The 17145-nt window shown below is 43.3% G+C and overlaps 1 protein-coding gene across 1 annotated transcript; it reads left to right on the forward strand.

Moving 5' to 3' along the window:
* Positions 1–11720: 11720 nt before the first annotated feature.
* On the forward strand, positions 11721–14348 carry USP26 (ubiquitin specific peptidase 26). The gene has a single exon (XM_013007891.1). It carries the CDS (start codon positions 11721–11723, stop codon positions 14346–14348), a length of 2628 nt encoding a protein of 875 aa, XP_012863345.1.
* The last annotated feature ends 2797 nt before the right edge of the window (positions 14349–17145 follow it).

A 17145-nucleotide genomic window follows, 5' to 3' on the forward strand; every position in this document is an offset into this window, starting at 1 on the left:
CTGTGTCTTTGATACCTGATCCCATCGACACCTCACGATCACACAGGCTGGTGTGCTTCTTCCATGTGGGCTCTGTTTCTCAGCTAGATGGTCGCTTGTTTACACATCAGCTTTCTTCACCACATTTGCTTATGCACCTGCTTTGTCTTCAATTGTGTTGGGAAGGTGAACATCTCAGTGTTGGATTATTAGAACAAAGTGTTCTTGTGTTGAGGGAGTACTTAAGTAGAGGCCCAATATCCATATGCTTCCTTAATACTAAACCTATAAATATATGAACATAGGTCTATTTCCCCATCATCATATATAAATATATTTACCTATGCACATGCCTGTAGTTACATCTCTATAAAACCTCCTAGGCCTTGCCCCTATTTCCTTGTACTTTCCTTTTGTCTCGCTATCATATTCAGCCTTCATGTGGGTCTCATTAATTTCTCTCGGTTACATTGCCCTTGATCAAGCCTTACTAGACCTCCTACACCCTCTTTGCCATCAATTTTCGGTCACTTGTTGTTCCCTTGTCCCTGGGTTTGTTAACACCTACTTCTATTCCCCCCTCCCCTCCCCCATGTCCCCCCCCCAACTGTCTCCCCATTGTTCTCTCTTCTAGCTTATTTATCCCACCTATCCCATCCAGATAGACATGCAGCGACAACAATATGCACAAACCCAACAAAACAACAATAGAAAATAAAACAAAAGTGGCAATGACAAAAAAAGCGCCTATGAATAGTTCAAGGTCTATTTGTTGTCTTTTATGAGTGTTTTCCAATCGAGTCTGATGGGACACCAGGCCCAGGCCCCACAATCTATTTCATTGCTCTACTCCCCTTGCTGCTCTGTTGCACGCCCCCAGCGTCTTGCCTGGGTGTGGTGGGGTCAGGGCGGGCACAATTCCCGCTGTGTGTCTCCAGTGTTGTCCTCCGTGGTGCTATGGGTCAGTGGGGAACTTCATGTCTCGTGTTGGGGCAGGCCCTATGGTCCTCTCTCTGTGCATTGGCTGCTCTGAGCAGAAATAGTGTCCTCAGGGCTTGGTGGGCCAGGATGTGCTTCACTCTTTTTTCCTCACCCCTCATTTGCTCCTGTGTGCTCTGAGCAGACACATCCCTTTCCTTGAGCTGTAGCTTCAATGCTGTCCCCTGAAGTAAATTCTTCTAGGGGGAGGGTGGGCTGTCCACTTAGTTAAAAAGTCCATTCTCAATTGCATTTTCCCACAAGATTTCTGACACCCCCTTGTATTTTACTTGTTAAGGAGAAACCAATGGCCCCTTAGAAACAAAAATAAAACAACTTCCAGGAAGAGACTTGGCTGTCGGCTAGCACTGATCTCGAGTATGCTTTACGGAGCCCTTGTGGCACTGTGGGATAATCATTGGGTTTCTCACTGCGAAGTTGGGGGGTTCAAAGCCAGTAACTGATCTGAAGGAAAACTATGAGCTCATCCACTTCCCATCCACATTTATAGCCTGAGAAGCCCTGTATCGGGTTGCTCTGGGTCAGCATGAAGTAGCTGGCAGTAGGTTTGGTTTTAGGGGTAGGGTAAGACTCATTTTTAAGTGTCCACTCAAAGGCTTGACAAACATCAGGAACTCACTTCCATTGAGTTGATGGCAACTCATAGCAGCCCAGGGCGCCTACTCAGCCTTGTGGAGCAGTTAAAGGTGTCATGAAGCACATCCTGGAGACAGGGAAGGAGACAAGATGTCTGCCAAATTGAAACCACTCCTGTCATTTGACTTCATGAATCCATTTATGTTACACTCACTTGAACCTGTGGAATGCTGGCTGCCCAGAAGAGCCAGAGAACAATCTGTTGCCCCAAGACAAAGCTGAGTTCATTGCTGACCTTGTGAGGAAGGCAGACCTTCACTTAGAAAGAGCCTGTTGCCTTAGGGGAAAGAAAGGGGGAGGCCTCATGATACAAGGAACCAGGGTGGTGGAGACGGTCTGGGTTACAAATGGGTGAAGATCATGATTGTATCTTTAGAACTGGTGCGACTGACAAATTTAAACATTATAGGTGAGGTTTACAAACTGTCGGTTTATGCCTTCTACAGATGAGCTGCTTGAATAAACATCAAACAAATTTTTGCATCTTTTCACTGGCTGAACAAAAGTAGCCTGGAACACTAAAGTCTTATGGAATAAAGTGGAATAGCCAATCATGGTAGTGTAGGCAGTAAGCTCTGGACAGATGGTTTGGACTCTTGAGCACTCGTGTACTGGGGATTTCGGTTCTGCTGTTCCCCAGAAGTTTCTATTTTAAAGTTCACAGTGTAAGAGACAAGAATTATAGGAAGGGAATGGGCAGTATATTGGGAGCGTGGTGGACATCTGAGGTATCTGAGCAGTGAGTAATGTTTAGATGGTGGAGTTGCCAGCCTGCTGTTGCCTGCTGAAAGCTGCTACGGATTGGCTGGTTGTGGTGTCTTCCTTAGGGGCTGTTACAGGCAAATTAAGACTTGACCATTTTGCCTTACTTTCAGGGAAGGAAAATGGAAGTCGAGTCATTGAGTGAGATTTGGTACCGTAAGTTTTTAATGCTCATGGGCAAATTGTCTTCTGCAGCACTATGGCGTGTTTCTTCCTTTTCTAAATGAAGGTCAGAATTTAGGATAGAGCGAAACGATTAGCAGCCATTTACCTCCTTAAACGGAGGACAGGCTCTATGCTCCCCATGTTAAAGGTCACTTCAGTATTAGGGACAGGCCAGGATTGAGGTGATTTGTTGGACTCGTGGGCACACTGTTCGGGGGATGCAGGTCCGCAACAGCTGCTCTTTTTCTTATCTGAGTTTTACAGGTTCCTTTTTGTCCCGAGATGACAGCACCCTTAGAGCAGAGCCCTGTGTTTAAGCAGTGGGTTAGAGGCACTTGGAGCCAAGGTCTGCCACGCTGTCACTAGCTATGGGATTGAAAACACCATTGGAGGTGAAGCCTTGGTTGACTGATTTTGTTCGAGCACTCCTTCCTTTCTTTTTGCTTCCCTTCTCCTTGCCCCACTTTTTCTCAAAACGCATCAACGTTTTGGTTTTGGTTTTTATGCCCACATGGAGGAAAAAGATCTGTGTAGGAAGAAGGACTGTTTCAGTAGGGAGACGAATGCGGATCACTGTTTTAGGGGGTAGGGATGCGGTTGAAGGTCAAGGAGCCCCTAATCTTTAGGGCACATTTTTGGAGAATATGTTTGTTGCTTTTAATTGAACAAATTGGGGCAAGTGTGCTTTTCTCCTCTTCAGGGAGCTGACCCTTTTAGAGAAGATGGATTGGTGCCTTGAAATCCTTCCGAGGGATTTGCATTTCAGCACTTGTGGCATTTAATAGGTTATTAAATTCATTTTCTAAAGAAGTGGTTTGATAAAGTTCCCTCGGCTCAAAAGGAAGCCCTAGTTGTCACATGTAACCTTAACCAAGCTGAAGATGCGTTGAGGAGTAACTGCCCTCCTTACGCAAGAAAGAAAAATGCTACAGTTCCCCCTTGTGTTATGTGAGGTCAAAAACATCCTGGTTGGTCCACAACCGCAGACTCTCCATTAGTATTCACCCTAAAAGTATCTCCTGGAGGCTTTTTTTTGGGGGGGTGGTGTACTAAGACATTACTATAAGGCCAAGCACCTAGGGAATCTTGCACAACCATGCCAAAAGATGCCTCCCTCATATTTAGCTTGCTGGAAAATGAAACCATCCTCCATTCAGAACTTGGAGCAAGCAAGGGCTTACTTTTTCCAACTTTCTAGAACATTCCTGCATAAAACTTGGCAGTACTTAATCAAATGTCCGTGGGTTCCTGCCGACTCTAGATAGACCGAAGGGGATTTAGTCGCTATACATGTACAGGTGGCATGGATGTTCTCTGGATGATGTTCCAACAGTGATGGGAAAAATAAATCAATGCAAGAAGTAACATTACAGATTCCCTTGTGACTTGTAGCCCTGGTGGTGTAACGGTTATGTGTTGGACTGAAACTCTGAAGATCAGCACTTGAAAGCCACCAGACTGCTCCACAGAAGAAAGAAAAGGCTTTCCACTCCCCTAAAGAAACCCAGAGGAATAGTTCTGCCCTGCACCACAGAGTTGCTGTGAGTTGGAAATCGACCCATGCCAGTGCATGAGAGAGCGTTTCCTTATGATTAGTAGAGAAAATGCCACAATAACTCAGATAACAGAACAAACATGGACTCTATGTAAATATAACAAATTAAAGTAGCCACGATAGTGTAATGATTTAAGCCCTCAACTGCTAATGGAGAGGTTGGCAGTTTGAACCCACCTAGTCTTCCTGTAAGGAGCCCTGGCAGCATTGTGGATTAAGTATTGAGCTGCTAACCTTAAGGTGGGCAGTTCAAACCAACAGCTACTCATCAGGTGAAAGCTGAGGCTGTCTCTATAATTTTGTATAAATATTTATAGCCCAGGCAACCCGAAGGAGCAGTTCTACTCTCTTGCAGGGTCACTAAGACAAGGAATGAACTTGATGGCAGGAAGTGTTTGTAACAGCTCCGTAGGAGAAAGGCCCGTGGATCTTTCTTTCTTTCTTTCTTAAAAGATCACAGCAAAGAAAACCCAGTGAGTAGGTCTACTCTGCCACCTGGGGTCTTTGTAAGTCAAAAGCCATTTGACTGCAGTGAACACTGGAATTTTACTTAATCACAGTCTGCTGACATCATTTGTATTTTTGCCTTATAACTTTTGTTCAGTCAGAATTGTTTACTGCTTCATCTTTGTATCTTTTTCATAGGTGATGTCCACAGTTGATTAGGTACCAACCAGCATTTTAATGGATAAGTGAATAAATGAATGTATGTAGTATTTAGTAGAAAAACCATACCAAACCCAATGTCATGGAGTTGGGGCCAACCCATATCGACCCTGTAAGACGGGGTAGAACTGCCGTTTTGAGTTTGTGAGACTGGAACTCTTTGTGGGAGTAGAGGAGCGGCTGATGGTTTCCAACTGCGGGCCTTGTGGGTCCGCAGCCCAATACTTAACCTCTTCAACACCAGGGCTTCTTAATTAGTAGAAAGGACTTTAGAATATTAGGACAGCTGCAATAAGAGAAAATTAATTTCCAGGAAGTCCTCATTGATCATGGTTTCAAAGTTACATGCTTTCTCATGGAAAAATAGCACTTCATGAAATAATATTTACATTTTGGAAACTAAGCTATGCATTCTATATTATTTTTTGAATTTATTATCTTTAGTTTTATAAGTTTTATTGACATATCTTACACAATCCAATATGTGTAATAGATACATTTACATACAATTCCGTTCTTCAATCCCATCATAAAAGAATATTTTGTCATTTGATTTTCATTAATTACTGGGTTTTTTTTCAGGGTTTTGCTCTTAAAATATATTGGTTCTATAACTGTTGAAATATAATTATTTTAGCATTTTATTAGGTGCTCATACAACTGCTATCACAATCCACACATACATCAACTGTGTAAAACACATTTGTACATTCATTGCCCTCATCATTCTCAAAACATTTGCTTTCTACTTGAGCCCTTGGTATCAGCTCCTCATTTCCCCCCCCCCCTCCCCCCTTCCCCCTTCCTCATCAACCCTTGATAATTTATAAATTACTATTTTGTCCTATCTTCCACTGTCCGACGTCTCCATTCACCCACTTTTTTGTTGCCCATCCCCCGGGGAGGAAGTTATATGTAGATCCTTGTAATCAGTTCCTCCTTTCTTGCACTACAGCACAGTCATTAAAGAGAGAGAGAGAGAAAAAAAACTTCCAAATTGTCTTTGAGCAAAGATTCAAAGCTTAACTAAATACTTCATGGGAAAAATCTGCTAGTCCAGAGACTTATTCCCATTTCAGTCAGGGCCTCCTATGGGGTTTTGGCATTTCTATACTAGCCGATGACTCAAGCATTTGCCGAGTACAGCCTTGCACTGTTAGCCCCTTGTACCTAGATCCAGTACTTGTGTAAAGCCCTGTTAAGCAAGCATAATAATAATAAATTAGATCTCACTGCCATTAGACCAATACTGACTCATGGGGAACCCCTGTGCGTTTCTAAGACTAACTGTTCCTGGGAGGGAGTGCAAAGCCCAGTCTTTCTCACTCAAAGAGGCTGGTGGTTTTGAACTGCCAACCATGTGGATCACAGCCCGACTTGTAACCATTATTCCACCAGGGATCCCTAACAAACATAATGGTATGATTTAATTACTAATGTAGTGCTCCTCTTGGTGTGTTGACTGTCATCCTAGATTTGGGAGGAGGAAGAAGGTCCTCACCCAGCATCAGAACTTACCTGTCTCTCACATTGCCCACCAGATTGTCCCTAACTTTGTTCTCTCTACTCCCACCCTCCACTCTAGACTTCGGAGAATAAAGAACAGGAAAGAAGATGGGAGTAGATTTGGAAAAGGAAGCCTGTAACTGACTAGTGCTTGGAAGCAGGGGGAAGAGTTATAATTAAAATGAGACCTCCCCTGATGTTCTACCATGCCCCCAATATTTTATGAGCTGTAGATCTTTCTGTGTGTCTCAGACTTATGCCCCTCATTTCACTCATTCTGGGCTCATTTGTAATCACTCCCTTCTCTGCACCTTCCGCTACCTTTGCCTTCTTTCTCTGGTAATTTATAAATGGCAAATGTTCAGCCAGTTAAATGTAAGGCTCTGCAGACTATACATGTACACCACAGCAGCTGGCAGCTGAGCCTGTTTGTTGTCGTTAGGTGCCATCGAGTCCATTCTGACCCCTAGCAACCCTGTGTACAACCGAACAGAACACTGCCTGGGCCTGCACCATCCTCACAATGGTCCTATTCCCGAACTCCGTGTTGCTGCCACTGTGTCAAACCATCTCGTTGAAGGCCTTCCTCTTTTACGCTGCCCTCCACTTTACCAGACACGATGCCCTTCTCCAGGCACTGATGTCTCCCAACAATATGTCCAAAGTATGTGAAGACCAAGTCTTGCCAGCCTTGTTTCTAAGGAGCACTCTGGCCATACTTCTTCCAACACAGATTGGTTTGCCCTTTTAGCAGTCTGCGGCACTTTTCTATATTCTTCAGCAGCACCACCATTCAATGCGTTGGTTCTTCAGACTTCCTTATTCGATGTCCGACTGAGCCTGGCTGGAGAAGAACACTCCTCGCGTACCAATAGAGTTAAGTTCCAAAGGTCAGGTCATTATGTGTAAATACACGTGATGCAGAAATAGACCTTGTGGGATCACAAACGGGAGAATAATGGCTCAGCCAGGTTGAATCATGACCTTGAGCATTACAATCAGCCTTATTTCACCTGGGAACTTGACAGACATCTGTCTTTAATGTACAAATTAGCCTGATGGTAGTTTTTGGTTTTTTAAAAAACTCTTCTAAGTATGAAATATCGGCTCATGAGATATAGTCAATCAGTGAGGAGTGGGTGCATGCTGGTTGGTCTCTTTGTAAACTCATGACCATGAGCCTTAAGTAGGCTATTGATGCTGCACTGTTAGCCCACTTTTCACTCATCTGCTCTTTGCTGCTGTTTTGTGGAAATCTATATAATAAAAATGCACCGTCACTTAATCCATTTCTGCATGTCCTGGTTGGTCACATTGATGACATTCTGCCAGTTGCCCCACCATTCTGGCAATGCTCTTCCAGATGATTCCTCTCAGTTGGTCTGCTTGTCGAAATTATTTCCTGTCTTCCTTCTCCTCCAGCCTGTTCACTGTCCTCCACCTATCCTGACCTCCTTTCTGGTTTTCATATGCCGAGCACTCTTCCAGCCTCACGGTTTGTTCAGATGAACTCTTCTCTCCGGGGGCACTAAGCATTTAGATCCTCACTTCTGTGTTGCCTTCAGGGCTTTGACGCAGTGACCGCTCAGGATCAGGCAGGTCTTCCCTGCCCACCCCTGCATCGGGGAAGCAGGCGCCCTGCTCTTCGAGCTTGAGTTTCGATTTTAGGTGAGTCTATTTTCCACTCTGCTGCTAGACAGAAAGTTTGATGAAAGAGCATAGAATCTGTGTCCCTAGGAATCCCTATAACCCCGTGTACTTAGAAATGGGTAGCCCATACTGTTCAAAATTTCGCTTCATGCCACTTCATTTTCACGAAAGACCTCTACTAGTACCTGGTTTTGTTCGCTGAGAGAATCCAAGAGAATCCTTACTTCTATGGGAGATGGATGGTGAAAAGCCAAGCTAGTGATGCTGCCCAAGGTCGCTCCTTCTCCAGGAAGGACACTCAACATCTGGCACGAAGGCACTATTGCTTTGACGTGTGTCTGAATACTATGGGTTAGTGTGTTTTTTGTTTTACATGTGATCTGGCAGGACATTTTGGGGGCCTGGGAATGGTTAAAAAAAGTTTCCTGTATAATTAATAGTCATTGCTGCATATAACGATTTAACAGGAGTGTTCTAGTTTGCATAGTGGGGAGATACCTCTGCACTGCTTGCTAGGACCCTACTCTCTCAGCTCCCTGCCATCAATTCAATGCTGACTCATAGCGATCCCTGTGGGTTTCTGAGACTCTGACTGTTCACAGAGGGAGTGGAAGGCCCAGTCTGTATCCTGAAGAGTGGCTCGGGGTTGAGCACATCACAGCTCCACATAGAACCACTACACCAGCAGGGCTCCACACCCTGCACATAGGTCACGATACCACGGCTCTAGCTTTTATTTTAAAGAGAATTCCTTCTTCTCATTGGAAGTATATTCATCTTCTTAGATGCCCCCCTTCCAATTGTTGAATAATGTGTCCGTTTCTAGGTTCATTGTGGGTTTTACAGTTGTTGGAGAAAACTTTTTTTTTCAAATTTGGACTGTATCAGGAAATCTAGGGTGCTTATTACATACATGGTATTTTGGAGGTAGCATTCTTGTCTTCACTGGGGGACACTTGGGTTTTATTCCTGGCTAAAGTACCCTCCTTGTATTAGTCCGGGTAGCCTGGAGAAACAAATTCATAGACATACATATGTGTATAAGAAAGAGCTTTATATACAAGAGAAGTTGAATATTGAGAAAACATCCCAGCCCAGTCCAGATCAAGTCTGTAAGTCCGATATTAACCCATGTGTCTGATAACAACTTATAAAGTCCTCTTCTGACTCACGAAACACATGCAGTGACACCAAATGCAGGAAGATCATAGGACAGTAGGTGCAAAGTCGTGTGGATCCTGTGGTGTAGCAGAAGCATCTCAGGGCTGGCAGGGGTCTCCATGTGGCTCCTCCAGTTTCCAGGGCATGGGATCTTATCAGCAGAGTGTCTTGTCAGTAGAGCATCTCTCAGGGAGTTAGTGAGAGAGAATTTCTCCTGCCTCCAAGGAGGAAATCTAGGAATTCCCAGAATCCTCAAGGGAAGGCCATGCCCACACGGGGGTCTCATTGGCTATGACCCAATTGACAGACAACTCCACCCCTTCACTCTTAATCCTCTCAAGCCCCAAATTGACACCAGCTTATGTAACTACCACACTCCTCAAGTACAGCCACTGAGGCACCTGCCAGTGGACATTTGTGTGTTGCTGTACTACTGAAGATGCTTCAAAGGACTTTGAGGGACTCCAGTGGGCTAGAAAGAAAGGCCCCCCTCACCTCCTTCTGGAACCAGCCATTGACCAGTCTGGAGCACAAAGGTCTGATCTCAGGGTGGGGTCTTGGAGGAACTTGGAGGCCAGCTTGATAGCAGGTAAAGACAGCACACGATCATAGATGCATAGAAAGAAAAATGCCACACATAGGATCATTTTCCAGGTCACTTGATGAGCCGTAAGAGTGGAATTGGTTTGTTCAAGATCACTAAGTAGTGTTTCATTCCAAATGAATTGGATTTGAGGCTGATTTGCTCTTCAGAGCTCCTGCTGGGCATTCTTGAAAAGACCTCCAGCAATGATGGGAAATTGACTCTGGGCTTTAACCCCCTATAACCTCTGTGAAAACAAATCGTTTATCTTTTCTCCCCCTTAAAACATCATCCATTGAACCACAACCCTTGAAAGAAAATACGTCTTTCATTGAGCTTTCTTCTTTTATTACTCTTCTGTAATGGATGCTTTGGGAGTAAGAAATGAATGTTCACTTTGAAAGGTGTTCACTCACTCAATTATTTTCAGGTTTTCCTTGTTCCTGGAATAATGAAAACAGGAATGGTGGGAGACAAATGTAGGGCTTCAGGGGACAAATATTCCCAAAGCAGTACAAGTTCTCACTAAATTATTATGATTAAGTGTGCATAACCTGAACTGCAGGGTGGGGTTCTAAGCCTGCTGGTCTTTTGTATGAAGAGCCAGTTGCTTTTATTGTTGTGGAGATTGTGTATTGTTGGTGGTTCACCAAAAAACTACCAGAAGTATTCTATGCAAAGAATAGGAGTATTCTATGAAAAGAATTGGAGTATTCTATGCAAAGAATTGGAATTGCAGATTTATCCCTTGTGAGATTAACTAAAACATGCAAAAATAACCTTCTGAAACTTGGTGTGGTGCAAACCTGCTAAAGGAAAGGTGGCAGGCTCCTGGCTACCCACTAGCACCTTGTAAGACATGCATGGTGATAGAGTGCTGAACCCATCAGCCACCAATGAAGCACATGCAAGGGAGCTCACAACACAGCTCTCTCTACTCTGACATCCCCGAGGTCACCATGCATCCGAATCAACCCAATGGCCTTTGGCTTAGCCTTTAAAGGACCTCAGCATTTGTTTGAGGAATTCTTGAACTGAAGTTCAGAATGGATGCCTGTGCAATTCGCGACAGAAATTCCCAACCCTTGTCTCATTGGTGGTTTAGAAGGCACAGGACCTGTGGAGCAGAGCCTGGCGTGGGAGAGAAATATCATTGTCAAATGGCGCAAATTTTAGGATCACGTGGAAAGAGCTCTTTCTATCCACCAGGAGGACAGATTCATACCAACGCCTTACAATCTGCCACCTTCTTAAAGGTTGGGAATTTGAACTTTCCCAAATTCCTGGAGTGAGCTGCTTCTGTAATGACTATATCCCCGAAAATGTTGTCAGCATCAGTGGGCAATAGTCTACCATGGACACAGGTTTGTTTTGGGTTTTGCTGTGAACGAATGTGGACTTTCATTGTTGCCAAAATAAAGGGAAGAAACCCCAACTGTATTTAGAAAGGGACTTTTATTTGGAGCGGACCATGCTTCAAGTCTTGTAGACTTATGTGCTTCAAGGGATATTCATCTGGGGGGGGGGTTGAGAACCACTTGGGACTTACTGTGCTTAGCAGGGCATTCTGGTACCAGGAGGATTATTTCCTCTGCAGCCACGTGTGGCCTTGCTGTTCAGTAAGCTTTTCAGCTGGGTATTGAAAGTCTTCCAAGAATTTCATGCTTGCGAAGTCAGGAACTTAGTCAGAATAGAGTTGAGTATTTTGGTGGAAAGGAGATTGTGCTTATGGAAATACAGTTTTAAGTTTCTCCAAGCATTTCTCAGATAACCTAATCTTTTGTTTTCCTTGATTTCCCCCCAGTAGTGCCTTGCCTTGGGATTCAAGCTCTGCCCACTTGTGCCGCTGGACAGCTTTCAAAAGGCATTGGTCTCACCACTCAAGTTGCTGGCTATCCAGAATCTGAGCATAATCCACCGATCCTTTAAGATACGGGACTAGAGAACTATTTCTGCAGCATTGTCTCCAGAATTGGACTAGGCAAAACAAATTGTGACTTAAAGATTGTCAATAATCTAGGCTGTGCGTGTGGGTGCTGACTTTGCAACTGCGGAAAGATGACCACTCTGCTGGTACCTGGTTCTGTCCAAATATGGACCAAGAAGAATGGGTTGACTAAGTCAAAAGGTGCATATATTGAGATCGTGGAAGAGGATGAGAAGGTTAGAATGGTGATCCATTTCAGCACCGAAGACAGTATAAAAGATTTCCCACTAACTAATAATGTTAGAGAGGTTGGCTACAGATTCGATGAAGAAGGGCAAAATCACCTCCATATCACTTTCCAAAATAATAGCTTCCTGTATATTGGCCAGTTGGCCTACAGTGATGCTGTACAGTTGAAGAGCATTCTGGATAGGGTTCCGAAAAAAGAAGATCCACCGTCCGCGGGACCTCCTCAAGATACAGGTAGCTCTTCTGGAACAACAGCACAGGAAGAGACCCTAACCTCAGCTCAACGGAGAGGGGGGGACTCACAGAGTGGGTCGTTGGCAGCAGCGCTGGAAAGAGAGTTATCTTCTTTGTTAGCAGCCTGCTTACTCAATGCCCACACAGTGTCATCAGAACGTAGACGTGGGAAAAGCAAAAAGAAATCCCGTTACATCAAGGAGGCGACAATGTATAGGTACCTCCTAATCAAGAAACTCAGTGTACATCCTGTGAAATATGTCACCCTCCATCTTGAGAAACCGTTGGTTTTCAAAGGATTTAGACAGGACGCGAAATTGAAATTTTCAGTTCAGTTTGATCCCAGTTCTGGTGAAAGCTCTGCCCCAGATAAGACTCAACAAATGCGAATAGTCTCCTTCTCAAACCTTTTGAGCCATCTCTTTGAGCCGACCTATCAACAGGATAGCCTAGAACCGTGGGAGGAAACTGAGTTGTGCTTTGCCTTTTGTCCTGATAAACAGTGGCAAGGCTTCCCCAATACCGGCAACACTTGCTATATGAATGTAGTGTTGCAAACAGTCTTTTGTATCCCATCTTTCTGTGATGATTTACTGAGTCAGACCCTCCAGTGGGGTAAAGTTCCCTTTAATGATCTGTCTTTATGTTGTGCTCAACTGCTTCTGTTGCGAAATATATGCAACTTCAACATTAAGGACAAAATACTTGAAAACATGAAGAGAATCATTTCAACCATCAGCAGTACTTTCTCTACGGACGCCCAGAATGATGCCCATGAGTTTTTAGGCCACTGTTTTCAGCACATGAAAGAGAGTTTGAACAAAATACAATTGGTGTTGGAGGCCAGTTGTGAAGCTGAGACGGGCAGCGTGCCTCAGTGTGCTGTGCCAGAAGCACTGGTGTGTCCCATCACCACAAATTTTGAAGTTGAGCTGCAATACTCATTCATTTGTGAGGGCTGTAATCACATTGTTATCAAACCGGAAGTGAGCAATTACCTCTCGATCAACCTTCCCCGAGAAAAGGTTAAAAAAGAATTTTGCATTCAGTCCAGTTTAGATTTATACTTTCAACCGGAAGAAATCGACTATAGATGTGAGATGTGTAATTACAAAGGGTCAATTGCCACGTATGCCTTTAAGAAGCTTCCCAGGGTCCTCATTATTCATCTGAAACGCTATAACTATTGTGATAATTGGTTCTTAAACAAGGATCACCAGGTTGTCCTTATTCCCAAATACATAGATTTAGGTTCTCATTGTGATGAAAACACCCAGCTACCTACTCCCTTGGGAAACTCTGTCCATATTTGGGATTCTGAAGCTGAAGTACTCCCTGAAGTTGTGACAAAAGGTATCTCTGAGCCACCCACACCACCAGTCAACTTGCCCTCTGACATGGATTCCTTGTTTAAGTACCTCGTGTCACCCAAGCTGATAGCAAAACTAAGAGCTCAGAGCGAAATGGAGGAAAGGGCAAGAAGACAACAGCAAGGTAAAGATTTAGCAAAGGGTCCTCAGCCAGGTATAAGAGACCCAGAAATGGGAAGTTCAGGATTAAAGGCAGCCAGTGAAGAGCAGCTGCCAAAAGGCAGCTCAGCAAAGCATAAGAAATGCAAAAGTAAAAGTCATGTATTGGCTCGTCTCCAACAGGCATATAACCCTGTAAAATATAAGGAAATGGGAACAAAGTCTGGAAATGGGAGAACACCAGAAGAACCCCACAAGGCATCTGTGGTGTCGCCCAGAGATTCGGAGGAGGCAAGGTTCTCCTGGCCTCAGAAAACATCATCGCCACATCTTGAGACACCACTCGCTCAGGGGCACACCGAGAAGCTTAGCAGACCTGTGGAAGTAAGTTGCCAGGCGGCAAAAGTGGAATCCCACGATGAATCGTGTTCCAGTCAGAACGCTGGGAAGCAAGCTACTTCAGCTACCGATGATGAAGATGAACACGTTAGAGCTGAAAGAGAGAAGCAGGTCAGTGGTCCTTTCGCTTATCAGCTCTTTGGTATGATCAGCCATGTGGGGGATAACCTTCAATCAGGTCATTATGTCAACGATGCCTACGACTTTGAGAAGAAGGAATGGTTCACCTACAGTGACCTGAAAATTTCGGTGTTGACCAAGGATCCAAAGATGATAGCGATTAGGCCTCTCGGTGGGTACATCTTCTTCTATATGCAGAAGGATGTTTTCGAAGAGCTTGAGAAACGGGCAGAGGATTCCCAGAGTAGTAGCACAGAGGCAGCTGGGGATGCCTCTCAGAAGGAATGAGAAACGACTATTCATTGCTCCGATTTGCTTGACTAGTCAGCAGTCGGTTGCAGGGGAGGGGGACAAAAACAAGAGTAAATGAGGCTAGAAAATTTGGAATCCTTTTGGGCATTAGTGATGGGCTGAACCCCTGCCCCTGCCCCCCTGCCCAAGGACTGGTCTCCGGAGTGAAGATGTTAAATGACTTTCCTTTAACTTCAATGCAAAATGACCCACAAGAAAATGGTTCTTTTCTCCGGTTACCTGGTAGAAAGACATTGGCTGTTAGTGATTTCAGCCCCTTTTTCTTTATATTTTTTCTTAAAGGAGTACTTGCAAAATGACCCACAAGAAAATGGTTCTTTTCTCCGGTTACCTGGTAGAAAGACATTGGCTGTTAGTGATTTCAGCCCCTTTTTCTTTATATTTTTTCTTAAAGGAGTACTTGCATGATCTTAAATAGCATGGTTTACCAGAACTTTATGTAGAACTCCTTTGACAATCTTCAGAATTCACCTTCAGAAAGTTAATTCCAGAGTTTCTATCTCTGGACCTTGTAGCACAGTGAGCTCGTGCCTTCAAGGAATAAAACATTCTGTCTTAACTTGGTAATACAGCACACAAAACCCTGCAAAGAGGAAAGGTGTTCTGCCTCAGGGTCAAAGACTGAGTCCGCTTAAGCACGTGCCCGCTCTTCACATCCAGATGGCCTGCTTTTGCAGCACGGACTCCATCCTCACCTTGCCCTTCATTCTGAAGTGAAGGGAAGTTTTCTGGGATGAAAAAAATGGCGGTGGTGGGTGGATAAAATGTACAATACGTTTTAAAAAGAAAGGAAAAAAAGATTTTGGAAAAACAAAGATCCTGGCCAATTTGAAAAATGAAGATGGTTAATATTTTAACTAATTTTTCAGACGGTTGAAACCTGGAAGGAAATTTTTTTTGTTGTTTTGGCTGGGCGGGAGGAATGTCAAATGAAAAGAACGTTAGATAAGAAAAATATTTTTTTAAATGGCAAGAAATTTTGTTTTGGGAAAACCAAATGAAAATGTTTTCAAAGTTTTTGAGAAATTTAAAAAGGAGTTTTGAAAAAGAAAAACTTGGAAAAATGGAAAATAAAAATATTTTGTAAATCTTTTAAATGGAAGAAATTTTGGAAAAAGTACTTTTTTATTAGAAACATTTCGGAAGGAAAATTAAAAAGGTTAAGATTGGAAAAAACATTTTAAAGGCATAAGATAATTTCAAAAAATAGTTTTGGAAGATAAAATAGAAAAAATACTGTTTAAATGAAAAATGTTTTTTTTCAATTAAGTGTTATATATAATCAATTTGAAAGAATTCACAATTTTGTAAATGTTTGGAAATATTAGAATTTTGTTTTTGCATGTACATCCTTTCATTGATTTGAATGGACTAGTTTACGAAGTGTGATGTTAGTATGATTGTATTAATCCTTGAACTTGTTGATGCTCTAATCATTAATGTACTTGACATGTTATGTAATTTTTTTCAAATAAAAGATAATTAAACATTTTCAGTGTGTCTGTAGCTGTTCTGGATGTAAATTGAGTCTCAATTTGTGCGCCAGGTTTCCAGGTGATCCCGTGGTCAAAATTTTTTTTAATACTCTATTAATTTTCCGCTTTGGCTGTAAAAAATTAGCACAACTTTAGTGGTTTAAAATAAATTATCTTACAGTTTGGGATGTCAAAGTCCAAAAAAGGTCACTGGGCTAAAATAAAGTGTTGATAGGGTTGCATTTCTGGAAGGCAGGTGTGGGTGTGTGTGTGTGGCCTTTGGGCAGAAAAAAAGGTTCCCCGCTCCTGCTCAACCTTGATAGATCACTCCCATGCACTGGCTCCTAGCCCTATCTTCAAAGCCAGAATTGTCAGGCCAAGCAAGTCCTTACATAGCCATCTTTTTTCAGCACTTCCCCTGCCCCTCTCCCCACCCACCCACCCCCACACATACTTTTAAAGGACTTGTGATTACATTGGGCCTACCTAATAATACTTATCTAGGGCAATTTATTTTAAGGTCACTGATTAGCAATATTCTTTTCATCTTTAAATTCCCTTTGTTTTGTAAGAATAATGTTCACAGATTCTAAAGAGCACTGGTGGCACAAAAATCCTCAAGATTGGGAGTTCAGACCCTCCAGCTGTTCCTTGGGAGGAAGTTGCAGCTTTCCCTTAAAGATTTACAGCTTCAAGGTCTGTGTGTCAGATTCAACTCCATGGCAGTGAATTTCCTGCGGTTTTAAGGATTAGCATCAGGCTACCTTCTGGGAAGGGGAAAGATATGAACGGGCATCATTCTGCTTACCACACATGCCTAATAGGGTCAGAGGGGAAACGGGCATTAAGAAACGTACTTTTGGGGAATAATAGCTACTGCCACTCTACCAGGTTAACTCAAGTCATCAATCGTCAGAGGCTTTGCCTGAGGGGAAAGATGCCATTGGTTATTGTCTATGACCAACTCGCCAAACAGCTTAATTAACATGCTTATTGGAATCTAGCCTATTCTCTCTGCTTCCTATTTTATTTTAGGCACATGGTCTTTTAGGTTAGCTTTACAATTTAGTATTGAAGCAATATAAGTAATGGCCTTTTGGGGACATAGAACATTACATTGCTGTGCAGTGCCTTAAGTGTGTATAGGTGCATGTGGGAAGCAGAGTAACAGAAAAGCCTAGAGATCGTGCCAGTTATTAATTCAGTCTCCCGAACGAGCTCTGCAATAATGAATAGAAACCCTGTATGCATGTATCCATGATGCACTTCCGCAGTCGACGGTGTCAGAAAGACACTCC

Source organism: Echinops telfairi, unplaced genomic scaffold (genome assembly GCF_000313985.2).
Source record: "Echinops telfairi isolate 266 unplaced genomic scaffold, ASM31398v2 ScPeMD7_20;HRSCAF=75, whole genome shotgun sequence".
Lineage (NCBI taxonomy): Eukaryota > Metazoa > Chordata > Mammalia > Afrosoricida > Tenrecidae > Echinops > Echinops telfairi.